This window comes from Cicer arietinum, chromosome 6, assembly GCF_000331145.2.
Source record: "Cicer arietinum cultivar CDC Frontier isolate Library 1 chromosome 6, Cicar.CDCFrontier_v2.0, whole genome shotgun sequence".
NCBI lineage: Eukaryota > Viridiplantae > Streptophyta > Magnoliopsida > Fabales > Fabaceae > Cicer > Cicer arietinum.
Window position 1 is genome coordinate 19,841,597 of NC_021165.2, and position 13,322 is coordinate 19,854,918.

At 31.9% G+C, this 13,322-nt stretch overlaps 2 protein-coding genes across 2 annotated transcripts; both read right to left on the bottom strand.

Annotated features, from left to right (window-relative positions):
• Nucleotides 1–112: 112 nt before the first annotated feature.
• On the bottom strand, nucleotides 113–5,781 carry LOC101494508 (transcription factor VOZ1). The gene is made up of 5 exons (XM_012717226.2): nucleotides 5,647–5,781; nucleotides 5,045–5,284; nucleotides 4,813–4,971; nucleotides 1,538–2,162; nucleotides 113–1,062 (listed from the first exon to the last, which is right to left on the bottom strand). The coding sequence occupies exons 2-5, from the start codon at nucleotides 5,264–5,266 to the stop codon at nucleotides 608–610; spliced, it is 1,461 nt and encodes a 486-aa protein (XP_012572680.1). The 5' UTR covers nucleotides 5,267–5,284; nucleotides 5,647–5,781; the 3' UTR covers nucleotides 113–607.
• Nucleotides 5,782–9,648: 3,867 nt separating this feature from the next.
• On the bottom strand, nucleotides 9,649–12,719 carry LOC101495252 (uncharacterized). The gene is made up of 3 exons (XM_004505475.4): nucleotides 12,273–12,719; nucleotides 10,645–10,731; nucleotides 9,649–10,520 (listed from the first exon to the last, which is right to left on the bottom strand). The coding sequence occupies exons 1-3, from the start codon at nucleotides 12,537–12,539 to the stop codon at nucleotides 10,362–10,364; spliced, it is 513 nt and encodes a 170-aa protein (XP_004505532.1). The 5' UTR covers nucleotides 12,540–12,719; the 3' UTR covers nucleotides 9,649–10,361.
• Nucleotides 12,720–13,322: the final 603 nt, after the last annotated feature.

Below are 13,322 nucleotides of genomic sequence, written 5' to 3' on the forward strand. Positions count from 1 at the left end.
TATATATATATATATATCCTACCCGAAGTTTGAAAAACCACGTGAAAAACTGAAAAATGCTCACAACAAAACAATTTTCAGCATGGAACATTCTTATTTTCTGAGAAGAAAGTACAAGTGAAAAGGTCAATTATAACGAGGAAAAATCAAATCGATAGTAAATTCAAAGTTTGTTCTCTTCATGTCCACATAGTCCTCCAAACTAATGCACAAGACCGAAGCAGTAATATAAATGTCCCATCAACAGAAGGGAAAGTATCAGCATAATTTATCTATACAGAAACTTGTATTGACCCAGCATAAATTTTAGGTGAAATAGCAAATAAGGGAAACTACTATTGATCCATCAAAAAGTGCAGCATCTTCCTCATAAATGATATGATAGATTTAACTTTTAAACCACCCAGCACATAATGGGTTTCTTATCAGCACAATGCCAATATCCAAAAGCAGAATATCAAAAAATTAACTCCATAGAAGAATATGAGCACCTACCATAACAAGAAATGTTAAGACATTTCCACAAGCTGGAGTCCATCCTCAAATATGTACAAGTTGGTCAGTCATTTGTGGCAAAAATCCTCCAACAAAGTAACTTTATATTTATTTAATTTTCAGGTGGCCCAATATCCTCAGATTTGGCATCAGTTTTTCCCTTGACAGGGTTTCCATCATCTGACGAAGGAAAAGCCGCAGTTAACTTTCCCATCTTGTTTTGTAAATCAGTAAGAGATTCCTTAGTCACTTTTCCTTTAGGACTTTTCTTTTTATCTACAAGCTTTAATTCTAGTCTGTATAATGCACAACCATCATGGTTATTGATTTCATACTCAAACAAATGCCACTCAAGATAACTAAGAGGCTGGGGGTCCATGTAATAAGATCTCTTTTGTCCACCATGTTCCTTCATCACCTGCTTCCTTGATTCATGCCAACCACGCCCGCTGTAATCGGGAAGAGATCTTTGTTTTCTATTTCCACTGTCAAACGCCCTTCTAGGCTTGTCAAAGAAGAGCCACTCCCTAACAGTTTCACCGTCAAGGAAAGAAAGGTCAAAGAACTCTGCCAAAAAAATGAAAAAAACTAAAATTTTAAACCTAAACAAATAGATGAAAGTAACAAGTATGGACAGACCAATTTCTTCTATATCACATTTGATAGACAACCTTGTTGCTGGAATTTGCAAGCTTTGCATAAATACACCCTTGTCTCTAAATATAAGATCTCATTGACCGAATTACAAGAATTAAGAAAGTCGGTAGTAGTATAAAATTTATTAGCAATGGGTATTATTTTTACAAGTTTATCTTTCAAGAGAGATAATTAGTTAATATTTCCATTATAGTATTTATTGTTGGTCGTAAAAACATATGTAAATTAATTAGATGCATGTTAGGAAAAAAACAACTAATGTAGTTGAAAATTCAAATAGTCTTATAAAAAGGGACAAGGAAATTTCTCGAGAGAAACTTATATTTAGGGATGGAGGTAGTATAATATAAGGGATACAAAGAATGTAATAAACTTGCATACTAACCGGAAGCATTCCAGGGGGCTTTCGTTGAAGCAGCACCTTCACACTTAGGGATGCCCACTTCTTTTCCCTGCGTCTTTGCAAGAACAGCAGCAAACAAAGGACCATCTTTTACATCAATGCCGTAAGGTCGCAAAATCGGAGTCATGCCGGGGAGACCCTCATTATTTGCCAAAAGCTCATGACAACTACTACAGTAGTCCTGACACCCTTCTAACCCTTGAGCAGGTCTGAAACAGTCCCACAGTGCACATTTTGGGCCTCGAAAAGCAGAAGGTGGAGGGCGGATACTTGGAAGGATGTTAGGTATATGATTCTCTCCGAATTGTGCAGTGTCGTCATCTCTTAAAAATTGGCTACAATCAAAGCCTTCATCAAAAGTAAATTGAGCTGATTCTGAGTTTTTTATTTCTGTGTTGTGCCCGAGGCTGAGGTCCTGATGATAAAAATCAAACTGACCAATCAAATCAGAGTTGTGACCTACAGTGTTGTGATCCATATCTTGATTTAAACTGAACGGATGATAATGCAACTGAGCCATGTCTGAGCTATTTAAAGGATTGTTGAACAGAGTTGAAGCAGAGCCCTCAAAAGTATGATCTAGTGTCTGGTTATTATTAAAACATTTCTGCACGAACACAACTGTCAATTGTTATCTTAAACCAAAGCACAAAAATAAATTATTAATGAGTAAATCACAGAATATGATTAAACAGATGGAAACAATCAGCTCACACTTGTTCTTTCTTTACGCATTGTGAATTAGTTTTTCTTTTTAGAAATTAAAAAATAAAAATGATCTAGTTGCTTTCTAAAAACTTTTTCAATTTTCATTTGATCGAGCCACAAATGAAAGGCTACTGCTTACTGCAGTGAACAATTGTGACAGTGAGAAGATGAATGGCTAATTATGGATATCTCAAATGTTTGCTTACAATAAAAAAGAAACATACAACCAGAGACTAGTTTCTGACATATTTAGGAAAAGGAAAATAGAATAATAGAACAATGAAATGATAAAGCAGAAAATAGAATGACTCCTCCCTCAAGCCAGCCAGCTCCCTCATTTCACACTCCAACCCATAAGTGCCACCTGTCCATTCTGTAACGATTTTCCCCCTTCCTTCTCACATTTCCCCTCTATCCTCACTGCACTTAAGCATTATCTCTTGCCTTTCCTCTCCTAATGCAGAAAAAAATGAAAGACCACCAGGGTCTCGCCTCTTGAAATATTATGACCCTAAATGTCCCTAATGCATCTGAGAGAAAGATCCTTCTTATGGACGTTTTGATCCTCTATGTCCCGTTTGGATGGATAAATGTGGTTGTGGCCCAATAGATGATACAGCAACCCATCTATTAGTTATATACAGAATTGCCTTGGAAACAGATATTTCTTCCTTGATCAGCCCATTTCAGCTTTCTGAAAGACCCTCCTGCGGTTGGACTAGGCCCCTTAATCCGATAATTTTCTTTTCTTGGGCAGCATCCCCTTTTTCTACATGGATTTAAGCTATGGCCATCAGATCAAAATGAAGAATAAGCTGTTGCGGTACCCATTCTATCCTGGTATTCCAGTTCCTGTTCAAGCTTCTTCTCGATGACAGTTTTAGAACCGATGCCTTCTTCACCATCTGAGAACATCTAGCCATCTTCACCGGCGGTGGCAGCTTAACTTGAAAGTCGAAGGCCCAGAATTTGGTCAACATTGAAGACTCTTCTTTCTGTGAACAGCCTCAAACCAACTGGTTCCAATGGAAGTTGTTGTTTGTGCAATTTGCATGAAATCCCACCTCCCCCAGGTGATTGACGTCACCATCCCTTGCTGCTTCCATGCAATCCTACTTATACAGATATTCTTAGCCTCTATGTTTTCTATCATTGGAGTGTTGGATCTAGCCACTGATGTTGATAGCTGGAAATCAAAAGAACTGTCTGCCTCCAGTTCTGACTCCTCTTACTCATCAGATATAGGCAGAATGTCTCAGTATTCTGGCTTAAAATGCCAAATGAGTGCTAGTCAAAAGCCACAACCTCTCAATGCACTCACAAGCCACGACCTCCGTCGGCTTCTCCTCCTCTGATGATTCCCTTTGCATCAAATGTTCCTCAATGCAAAACACCCACTAGTAGGTGTCTTCTTCTCCAGCAAACGCTCAAAACTCCATCCCCAGCATGATGTACCATAGCTCCAAGATTGGAGCTCTAATACCAATTTGATAGGAATTGGATTTATATAATAAACTATGGATATCTCAAATGGAAATTGTTTCTTACAATTGGAAACAGGCACATAGCTAGAGACTAGTTTCTGATATATTTTGGAAAAGGAAAACAGAAATTGAACAATCAAATGATAAAACATAAAATTGAAAAGCCCCCTCCCTCAAGCCAGCCAGCTCACCCAACCTTTTCCCAAATAATTCCTTACCCTTCTGATTCCTACGTTCCCCCTCATTCCATTAATGACCACCTCACACCTCATTACATCTCACCCTTTCCAATCCCCAAGTGCCACCAGTCCATAACGTTACAATCTCCCCGACAGTTTCTCTCTGTCCTCGCTACACTTTGTCACGGGGCCACCTCATAGCGATTGGTAGTCTTAAGTTTAAGCTATACTTTATTGATGGAACCTGTGATTTTAGACAGAAATAGATCAAACGATAGAAAATTAGATGTATTTAATTGATAAAATGAGAAGAAACTGTAGAAGGGAAAGGATCCCAATCTACCCCAGAGCCAAGCTCCTCAGAGAAGGAGAAAACCTCTCTGCCTAACCATAAATGGTTCACTCAAAAACATTCTTCGTAATCCCCCACAATTCACTCACCTTACTACTTATACTAATAAGACATAACAACTTGCCAGCTAAGCATCCTACCCCACTCATCATTTACCATATATTCTTACCACACTCTTTATTACATAATATCCCCATTTTTACTTATGACCTCTACTCGGGTCGCTATCACTTATAATATAGCTTAAACTTAAACACTCACTAAAGTTTAATTATTTACCATCTAGCACAGAAAAAAAGCTATAGTACAGTTGAGCCATCAGATATGCGCTCAGCAGGTAAGTTGACCAAACTGATTGAGAGTCAACTCACTCAATTATGCCAAAAAGAACAAGATAAAAGCACCCTAAATAAAATGTAAGGAACTATAACAAAAGTATACAATTGAGAAGCATGATAAACAAATTTAGTACGAGACAAGGCAACATGCTACATATATATAAAGGACTCTCCAGAACAAGTGAAAGAAACTCACCTCCTGAAAAAACGGATAATTGCTATCACTAATGTTATTTTGATGAAGATCATTCTTCAAAGGCACAAGTTTTGTTAATGGACTTGTTGCATCATCTTTCTCCTCAATTGCTTGCAACAGTTGAGCTAGATCCCCGGTAAATGAACCAAGGCTCCCATCCTATAGAATGCCAACATATATAATAAATATATATGTAAAACTTAAATCTATTTGCAAGAATTCAAAGACATACAGCTAACGAGGTAGCTGGAGATTCCAGTTCCGCCTGCCACTCTCGAAGCAACTGATGCATCTGCTCCTCGAAGATCACAATGTCATTAGCCCTGCTTTCCTTTCTCGCCAATTGAATATTTGAGAAAATCCCTTGAATCTTATCCACCAGGTATTTCTCCTTCTCTTTCATAGATTTATGAGAAGAAGATCCACACTTGCCATTGAAATTTTCTTTCATCATACCTTTCTTGAAAAATTGCTACAAGAAAAAAAGAAAAAAAAAACTTATATTGATAACCAATGAAAACAAATAGAAAATGTCAAAAAGAAGTTTTGAGAATAAAACTCGACCAAGATATTTAGACACAACAAATATTGGGAAAAACAAAATCCAAGTCTCAGCATTGAAAAGAGAGAAGACCTAAAAAGAGTTTCTTGTTTCTAAAGAGTTACACCCCTTCCATAAAAAACCTAATACAATATCAATCACTACTGAATTATTCATGTACCAAGCCCAATAGTGTTGGACGTGTATTGAGAAAACGCCAACCCTCACTTTACAAACCTGTTTTGTAAAAATGAATTAGAGACTATAAGGCACTACTGCACTACGGTACTAACCCAGTTGACAGAATTTGGGGGTTTCAACCCTGATAATGAATTTATAGCAAAAATAGGTGAAGGGATTAATAAACCTTTAACCTTAAATAGGAGAAAGAAGAGAAATGGAACTGTGTTGTGAAGGTTGCGGTGCGATCAGGTGAGAAGCGAATCGATGGAAAAGGGAACCCTCATTTGTTGGGAAGCGGCGATTTTTTGAAGTTTTAAGCTTAAATTTGAGGCAACAATATTTGGGTATGCGATTCAGTTTACGAGTAATTTAACTATAAGTACCTTTCTGTCTTTCCCTTATGCTTGGTGGATGATTGATTTTCGCAGTGAACGGATAAAAGCGTGTGTTTCTTTTTTCAACGACTCAATATTTAACACTTTTTTTTCACGACCCATAAATTTTTTTCCGATAAAACAACTCAGATTTGGTCTTACATTTTTGTCATTTTCTGAATTTTAAAATAAAAAATTAGTAATTTGAAATGTTTTAACTTAATTAATCATATCTATATATATATATATATAATATATTTAAATAGCTATATAATATCAAATTCAACGTCATATTATTTAAAATATGTTATTTTTTAATTTTTTAATTCAAAAATATGAGAAATTAATTTCGTGAAATAATAAAAATATAGGGATCAAAACTACAATAATAATAAAAAATTAAAAATTTAGGATGAATAAATGGCGTCTCATTTTAAAATAGAATAAGAGTCTTATTTATTCAAGGGAAATAGAAGGGGACAAGAATTGTTACGAAGGAAAAGAGGAGAAAAGGAAATTGGAGGTATTATTAGCTCAAAAGAAAGAGAAAATGAGATAAATTTTACTATTGATTTTGTATTGGTATCAAGGGAAAGAAGTGATTTTAAATGATTTTTAAATTATATCGACTATTTACCCTCCATTTTCAAATTTATAAAATGAGAAGAGAAGAAAAATCACTTAAAAGGGAGAATTTTGTTTGGGTTTGTTTGATTCACATCTCAAAAACTCTATTTTAGTATTTTAAAACTAAAAAACTTGTTTGAATTACTTGTTTTTAAAAACTGTTTTGTAAAACTATTTTTAATATTATACTTTTTAAAACTAAAAAAACAAAACAGATAAATGGTGTTTTACTTTTCATTTTTTAATTTTTTTAACTCTCTAGTCAAAAACTGTTTTAAAAATTGGATTTGATAAACAGATTTTTTTTAAAATTTTCTTTTTAAAAACAGTTTTATAAAATTTATTTATAAAATAGTTTTCAAAAACTAAAAAGTAAAACACAATCGAACAATTTGAACCAACACAATGGTTTTAAAAAGTGTAATATTAAAAAATAGTATTACAAAATAGTTTTTAAAACACAAGTAATTCAAACAATTTTTTTAATTTTTTAGTTTTTAAAATTTAAAATACTAAAATAGAATTTTTGAGATTTGAATCAAACAAACCCTTAGTGTGGTCTCTTTTCCTTGAAACTCCTCAAATTAGAGACACTTTTTTTTTTACATAATATTCATTATTTATAAAGAAATTTCGACCAATATTTATAAAGAAATTTCGACCAATATTTATAAAGAAATTTCGACCAATATTTAAGAACTTTTTTAAGGAAACCAATATTTAAGGCTTGTAATATGCAATATTTATAAAGAAAAAGGTACATTATAATTTATGAATTTAATTTTCATATACTATTTAAATTTTTGTATATAATCAAAAAAATTATGACTAATCATATGAGTGATTTTATAAATAGTTATAAAAAATCAAACATTATTAATAATCTAACGGTTATGATTAACTGACAGTATAAAAATTTAGATTTTTTATTGACGATTTATATAAATTAAAATTCAAAATTTATATTTCATTTAATAAAAATATCAGAAGGGGTAATGGGACGTTAGTATTCTTTAATGAATATCTCAACAACACAAAAGGAATTCATATTTATAAAAGTTAGTATTAGTATTAATTTTTTATTCATGTTACAAAATTCAAATATTATCATTATTTGATTGAGAATCTAAGGAAGAATCATAGACAATTTTGTTTATCTAACTTCATATAGATTACTAATTTCATTTTAGCAATTCAATATATTAAAAGTTAAAATTTATTAACTTTTGATAAATAAATCTATGATTAATCGTAGATTAAGATAAATCATTATTTAATTTTAGTCAATTGAGATATTTATATATTTATATTTCAATTGATCAGATTTTTTTATTATATATATTTTTTTCATTATATATATTTTTTATAATTAGAATGAAAAGAAAACAAGACTGATAACTAAAGTCGAGGAAACGAAACCAAGACTACAATTAGCCAACAACAAAATATCCAAAGAAGACTGAATCAAGTCCACAATCCTTACTTAGAAAAACAAAAGCCCACAATAGTTTATTTTCATTTTGATATTAATCATTCTTTTACTTATATTTTTTTTTATAAAAATCATTCTTTTATTTTGTTACAGTCAATTAATTTTTTTATATTTTATTAAGAAAATTGGTCACTATTTTTTTTTTTTACTTAAAGTGTTTATTTTAGTACCAAATCCAAATAAAACTTTTTTTTCCAGGATCCAAAACAAAACCTTAGAAATCTATGTGCAAATTAAATGACGCATTGCCTAAATTGTTTAAAATTTCCATGAATTTCTTTCGATCCTTTACTAGGAATTTAATTTTAAGGAATCCATTTGTTTTTTTATCGTTTGTTTTGCTGAGTAGAGATCATATTTCGACCTCTTTATTTCTCCATTTCTTAATTCTTTCACCTCAGCCACTAAAACAACCAAAAATTATTTTCTATCTCTCTTTTTATAAGAGTCTTTTAACTTTTTCATTCTACGGTTCTTAGTTCTTACCAAAATAGCTTTGTTTTACATTTTTCTAACTAATAAGAAATAAATATTGTAATGAGAAAGATAATCTCTCTCATTTGAGAAAGATAAACTCTTTCTTTTCTTTTAAGGATAAATTTGAAGAAAAACAAACTATAAATTACTAACAAATTTAATAGTACTATTTGCATAACAAAATATAAATAAAAAATATAATAATTAAACCATTGAATTCATCCATAATTTTACAAGAATTTGTCAAATAAGTAATCAAGATTACAAACATTTCAAATATGTCACTGACTCTATAAAAAAATACTCACGTTCGTCCTTCTGTTAAACTTCGTTGATTAAAGTCGTTTTATTTAAGATCAAATTGATATTAATTAATTAAATATAGAGACTAATTTGATAATTTATGCATCTAATTTTTTATAGAAAGATGGATGTTAATAACGTTTAACATAGTGAGCAACGTACTTGAAATATTCATAATGATATATTTGTGAACATTTTACACCGGCAATAACGAAATTCGGTGATTTTGTCAAATATAAACAAAATTAATCACTTTTACACTCGTTAACATAATTAGCTATTCACAAACTCTAGTTAATCTCATTTAAAAGTTCAACTTCATTGTCTAACATACCCCTCATCTCATTTAACTGCATTAGAAAAAATTGTTAATTTGAAAGGTATTTTTGGTATTAAATAGAAGGAAATAATCAATTTTTATTTACTTTTTTATACAATTTTTTTTTTGACAAATATTTTGTTACAACTTAGATGTGTCAAATTTTGCATATATTTTGCTTACTTTGGAATTTTAGGGCAGAAGATATTATTAGATGGGGGAAGAAAAGAAAAATAGTTGACAGGCGGGGTAACAAAAATACCAAGTCTTCCAATTGATTGTATTGTGATACTATTGGTGGTATATGCATGTGCCTTTTTACTTACTAAAAATTATGTGCATTGGAAGATAGAAATGAACTATATTTGATAGATCTGTTCTAAGAAATAATGCGAGTGGCAGAGAAATCAAAGTATAGGAAGACATAGTAATCAATTGACCAAAAACAAATCAAAAGCCAAGTAGCATGCAGCAAAATGATTTGTCCTTCCAATGGGTCTATTGACTCGAAAGTTAGAGGTTGAAAATGCAAGCCAAGGAAACTATAGTATACTATATCTGATTTGTTTTACATAATATCAGACAATTATTACAAAATTACATTAAAACAACTTATGGCATAGGACTTGTTTTCTGTCAATTATTTGCCAGATGTGAAGAGTAGCAAGTGAGTGACAAACAAAATTTTAGATGAGGGAAATGTAAAAGATCCAGAGGATTGAGAACTGTGATTAGCTTCTACCAGGAGGAAAGGTTCTAACTCTTTTGTAGTTTTTGGCCAAAGGTGGTTTGAGACTTTCTTAACATATGTTTGATTTCGTGGTGGAATTGACAAAATCACGGCAAACAACTGATTTTCAGAAGCTACACTTTGTAGCTATCCTTTTTAAATTATGGTGGATTGTAGCTTTGGCAAAGTTGTGGTGGCTCAATGTGATTTTGCCAATCCAATCCCGAAACCAAACATACTATCAGAAATTTTGTAACAAGAGCACATGACAAATTTGTGTTCTACATTTTTCTCTCTCTCGAGGTTGGGTATATGTTATAAGACTTATCCTCAATGCCCCTCACCAATCTAAAATATTGCTTTTGGAAATGTTTTTTATACCCTCTAATATATTATGTCCCTCTTTGATTTTTAATATCAATTCAGTTTCTTTCCAAACCAAAGAGCTATACTTCTAAAGCATTATATCAAAATCTGTGTGCAATGCTTAACAAATGCAACAATCAATTAGATTTTGATTTTTTATCTTCACCAGCATGGGCATGTCTGAAGTTGAGAATTCCGGCAAGTCCTCGTCCTCTAGCAAGTTGTTCCAGCTCTTCAAGCTTTTGTGCAAGAAGTTCAATTTCTCTGCCCAATTCTTCACTCCTAGTCTTTATTGCCTGCAAAGATACAAAAAAGTGAGCACATTCTCGTGATTTAGAATAATTTGGTCTCTACAACTACTTCCACCCCCTCCATAAAGTAAATCGGTATGTAGGTAAGGGAAAAGGGACAAAAGACAACCTGTATTTCCTGTCTGCGTAGTTCTTCCTTTCTTGCGTCTGATCTAGAACTTCTTTGAACCTCAAAGATTACAGCAACTCCTGCAACCTAAATAAAATGAAATGAAATTTATAATATGTAATAAATCAAATTATTTATTAGAAAGACAATAGGTGAAAAGAGAAATCTTGGTAGGTAATATGGCTGGTACCCATGAAAACTTTTTAGTATGCTATTATTGTTGTATGCAAGAAATGGAGACAAAATAGTGTTAAAAATATATCAATCAAAGATTACATGGATGATTTGACAAGTTAGAAAACCTAGAAATTCTACAATTGAAAGCACTTTTTTATATTCAGTTTACAATAACAGGAAGAGTAAATAGGACATAGACTCAATCAAGTTCGCACCCATCATCCAAAACCTGACGTTTGTATGATAGACTATCTGAGCAAATATTTCCTGATTAATAATACATTATACAGCCTAGACATCTTTTTTTGAAATTGTCCAACCTAGTTTTACCCCCTCAGAGTATTATATAACCAATATATTATGCTCTGGTTTGAAATCTTTCTTTTCCTTTTTGCTAGATAAGGGAAGCACATGAGAACCTAGCCTAAACAAGATTGATTAGAGCTCTTACACTACATAAGCTATGCCAAAAAGAAGCTTAGGCAACTTCTGGTAGATCATATTAGGCATTTTCCATTGGAATTAATAGCAAGTTCTACGAGAAGAACTCACTTTAAACATCTCAGCACTAACTAGTAACTAATCATACCTTAATTTAATTCCATATGGGTCACCTAAGAAGCAAGAGTATATAAAACTTTAAAAGGATCACCGGGCACATGAATTGCATTGCATGACTGTGCCATTGAATATTTCTCCTAATAAACAACGCCGATGACTGAGTTTCAAACAAGTGTGAAGAGTGAAACATAATCCCTTCACACATTTGCAAATTAGTGAAAATATCAACGATTTAATTTCTATGCATCGTCAGTCTAAAGAGTTTTTACATTGTCAATCAATCACAACCGTTAGATTATTAGAGATGTTTGACTTTTATCAAAACTACCTCTAAAGTCATCTCCATGAATGATTGCGACATGTTAGCAGTGCAAAACTTTTTAAACTGGCAGTACATAGCAATTAAACTCAAATATCAAATGTGTGCATCATTTACCAAAGTAGAGGTTGAGGGCAACAAACTAATTTAACCTAGTATGAGAATGACATTGGTGCCAAAAGAATTAAGGAAAAATACCAATGCACACATTTCAGGGACTAAGGACTTGCAGGACTTGCACGAATATATACTCCCTCTAGTAACTATTATAAGCAAAACCAATGTTTTAAATATTCATCACAATCATAGACAAATGTTAACTACCGGCGGATAGTTGAGTAGACATTAAAATTTGACGATTTATTAAATTCGACTTATGTTTTATAAGAAATTTAGAAAATTAATTGCATATAACTAAAATTTGTAAAATTTGTGGAGGTAATTTTTATTTTTATTTTTTAATAATAGTGACCAAAAAGAGTATAATAGAACAATTGTATCCCTAAACTCTAAACCCTAAACAGATGAAGAGAGTAAAAAACACAAACAGGTAGAAGGCATAATTGATTACAGTGAAAACAAAGAGCTCTCCAGCGAGATCAGCAGCAGCTTGGACAGCCTTCTCCTCATTGAGAGGGCGTATGGCGACATCAGTAGCTTGACCATAAATACGTCTCTGCATTCTGGTCGTAAACCTGTGATTGGCCTGAGCAATGCTGATGATGAAATTGCGGAACTTAGGGTGGTATCCAGCTTGTTTCTTCAATCTATTGGCGATGGGTTTGCACGCTGTTTTCAAAACCAGCGTTCCCAGTTTCACTAGAGGTAGCACTGCCATTTCTCAAAACTATTCACAACGCTTTCTTTGTAAATTCAACAACTACCGATATAAATTATAGTGAAGCAACTCAACTGTGCAAATTTCCTTTGTCAATTCAGAGCTTGCGACGGTGATTATGTTTTCTTGCTCAACAAGCGCGAATATTCCAACTGCCTGGCGTATTTCCCCCAACGTGTGAAACAAGGAATATATTTCTACCCATATATTTGCTTTTAATCAATTTTTTTTTTTTTTTTGAATCAATGTTATTTTCTTTTTTTCAATCAATGTTATTTTTTTTTAATGAAGCAATGTTATTTTTGATAAAAAGATAAACGTTGTGAGAAAATAAAAGTTTAAAAGTATTACAAATATGTTGTGGTTTAGTCATCATCATTCAATCTACCAAATCATGTACTTGTCATCATTAAATATTTACCACATAGTCATATATGAAATAATATTAAAACAAAAAATGATGTAATTTTTTAAAATATATCAATTAAACAACTCTCTATCACCATCTCATATTATATTAAAGTGAATAAATTAATAGTTAAAAATACTATAATTGATCATAATAAATACGCGTGTGCATATAATCTCAACATTAAATTTGTTTGTCACTATTATTTACTTTATTTTTAAATGTTAATCGTTCATTTACTTACACAAATTACTTTTGTTCTTAATCTAATTTTATAACAAATAAATATTTCAATAGTTAAAAAAAATATTTACCACAAAAAATTAAAATTTTCACTTTTTATTCTCTTAAATTTTCAGATTTTATTATTTTTT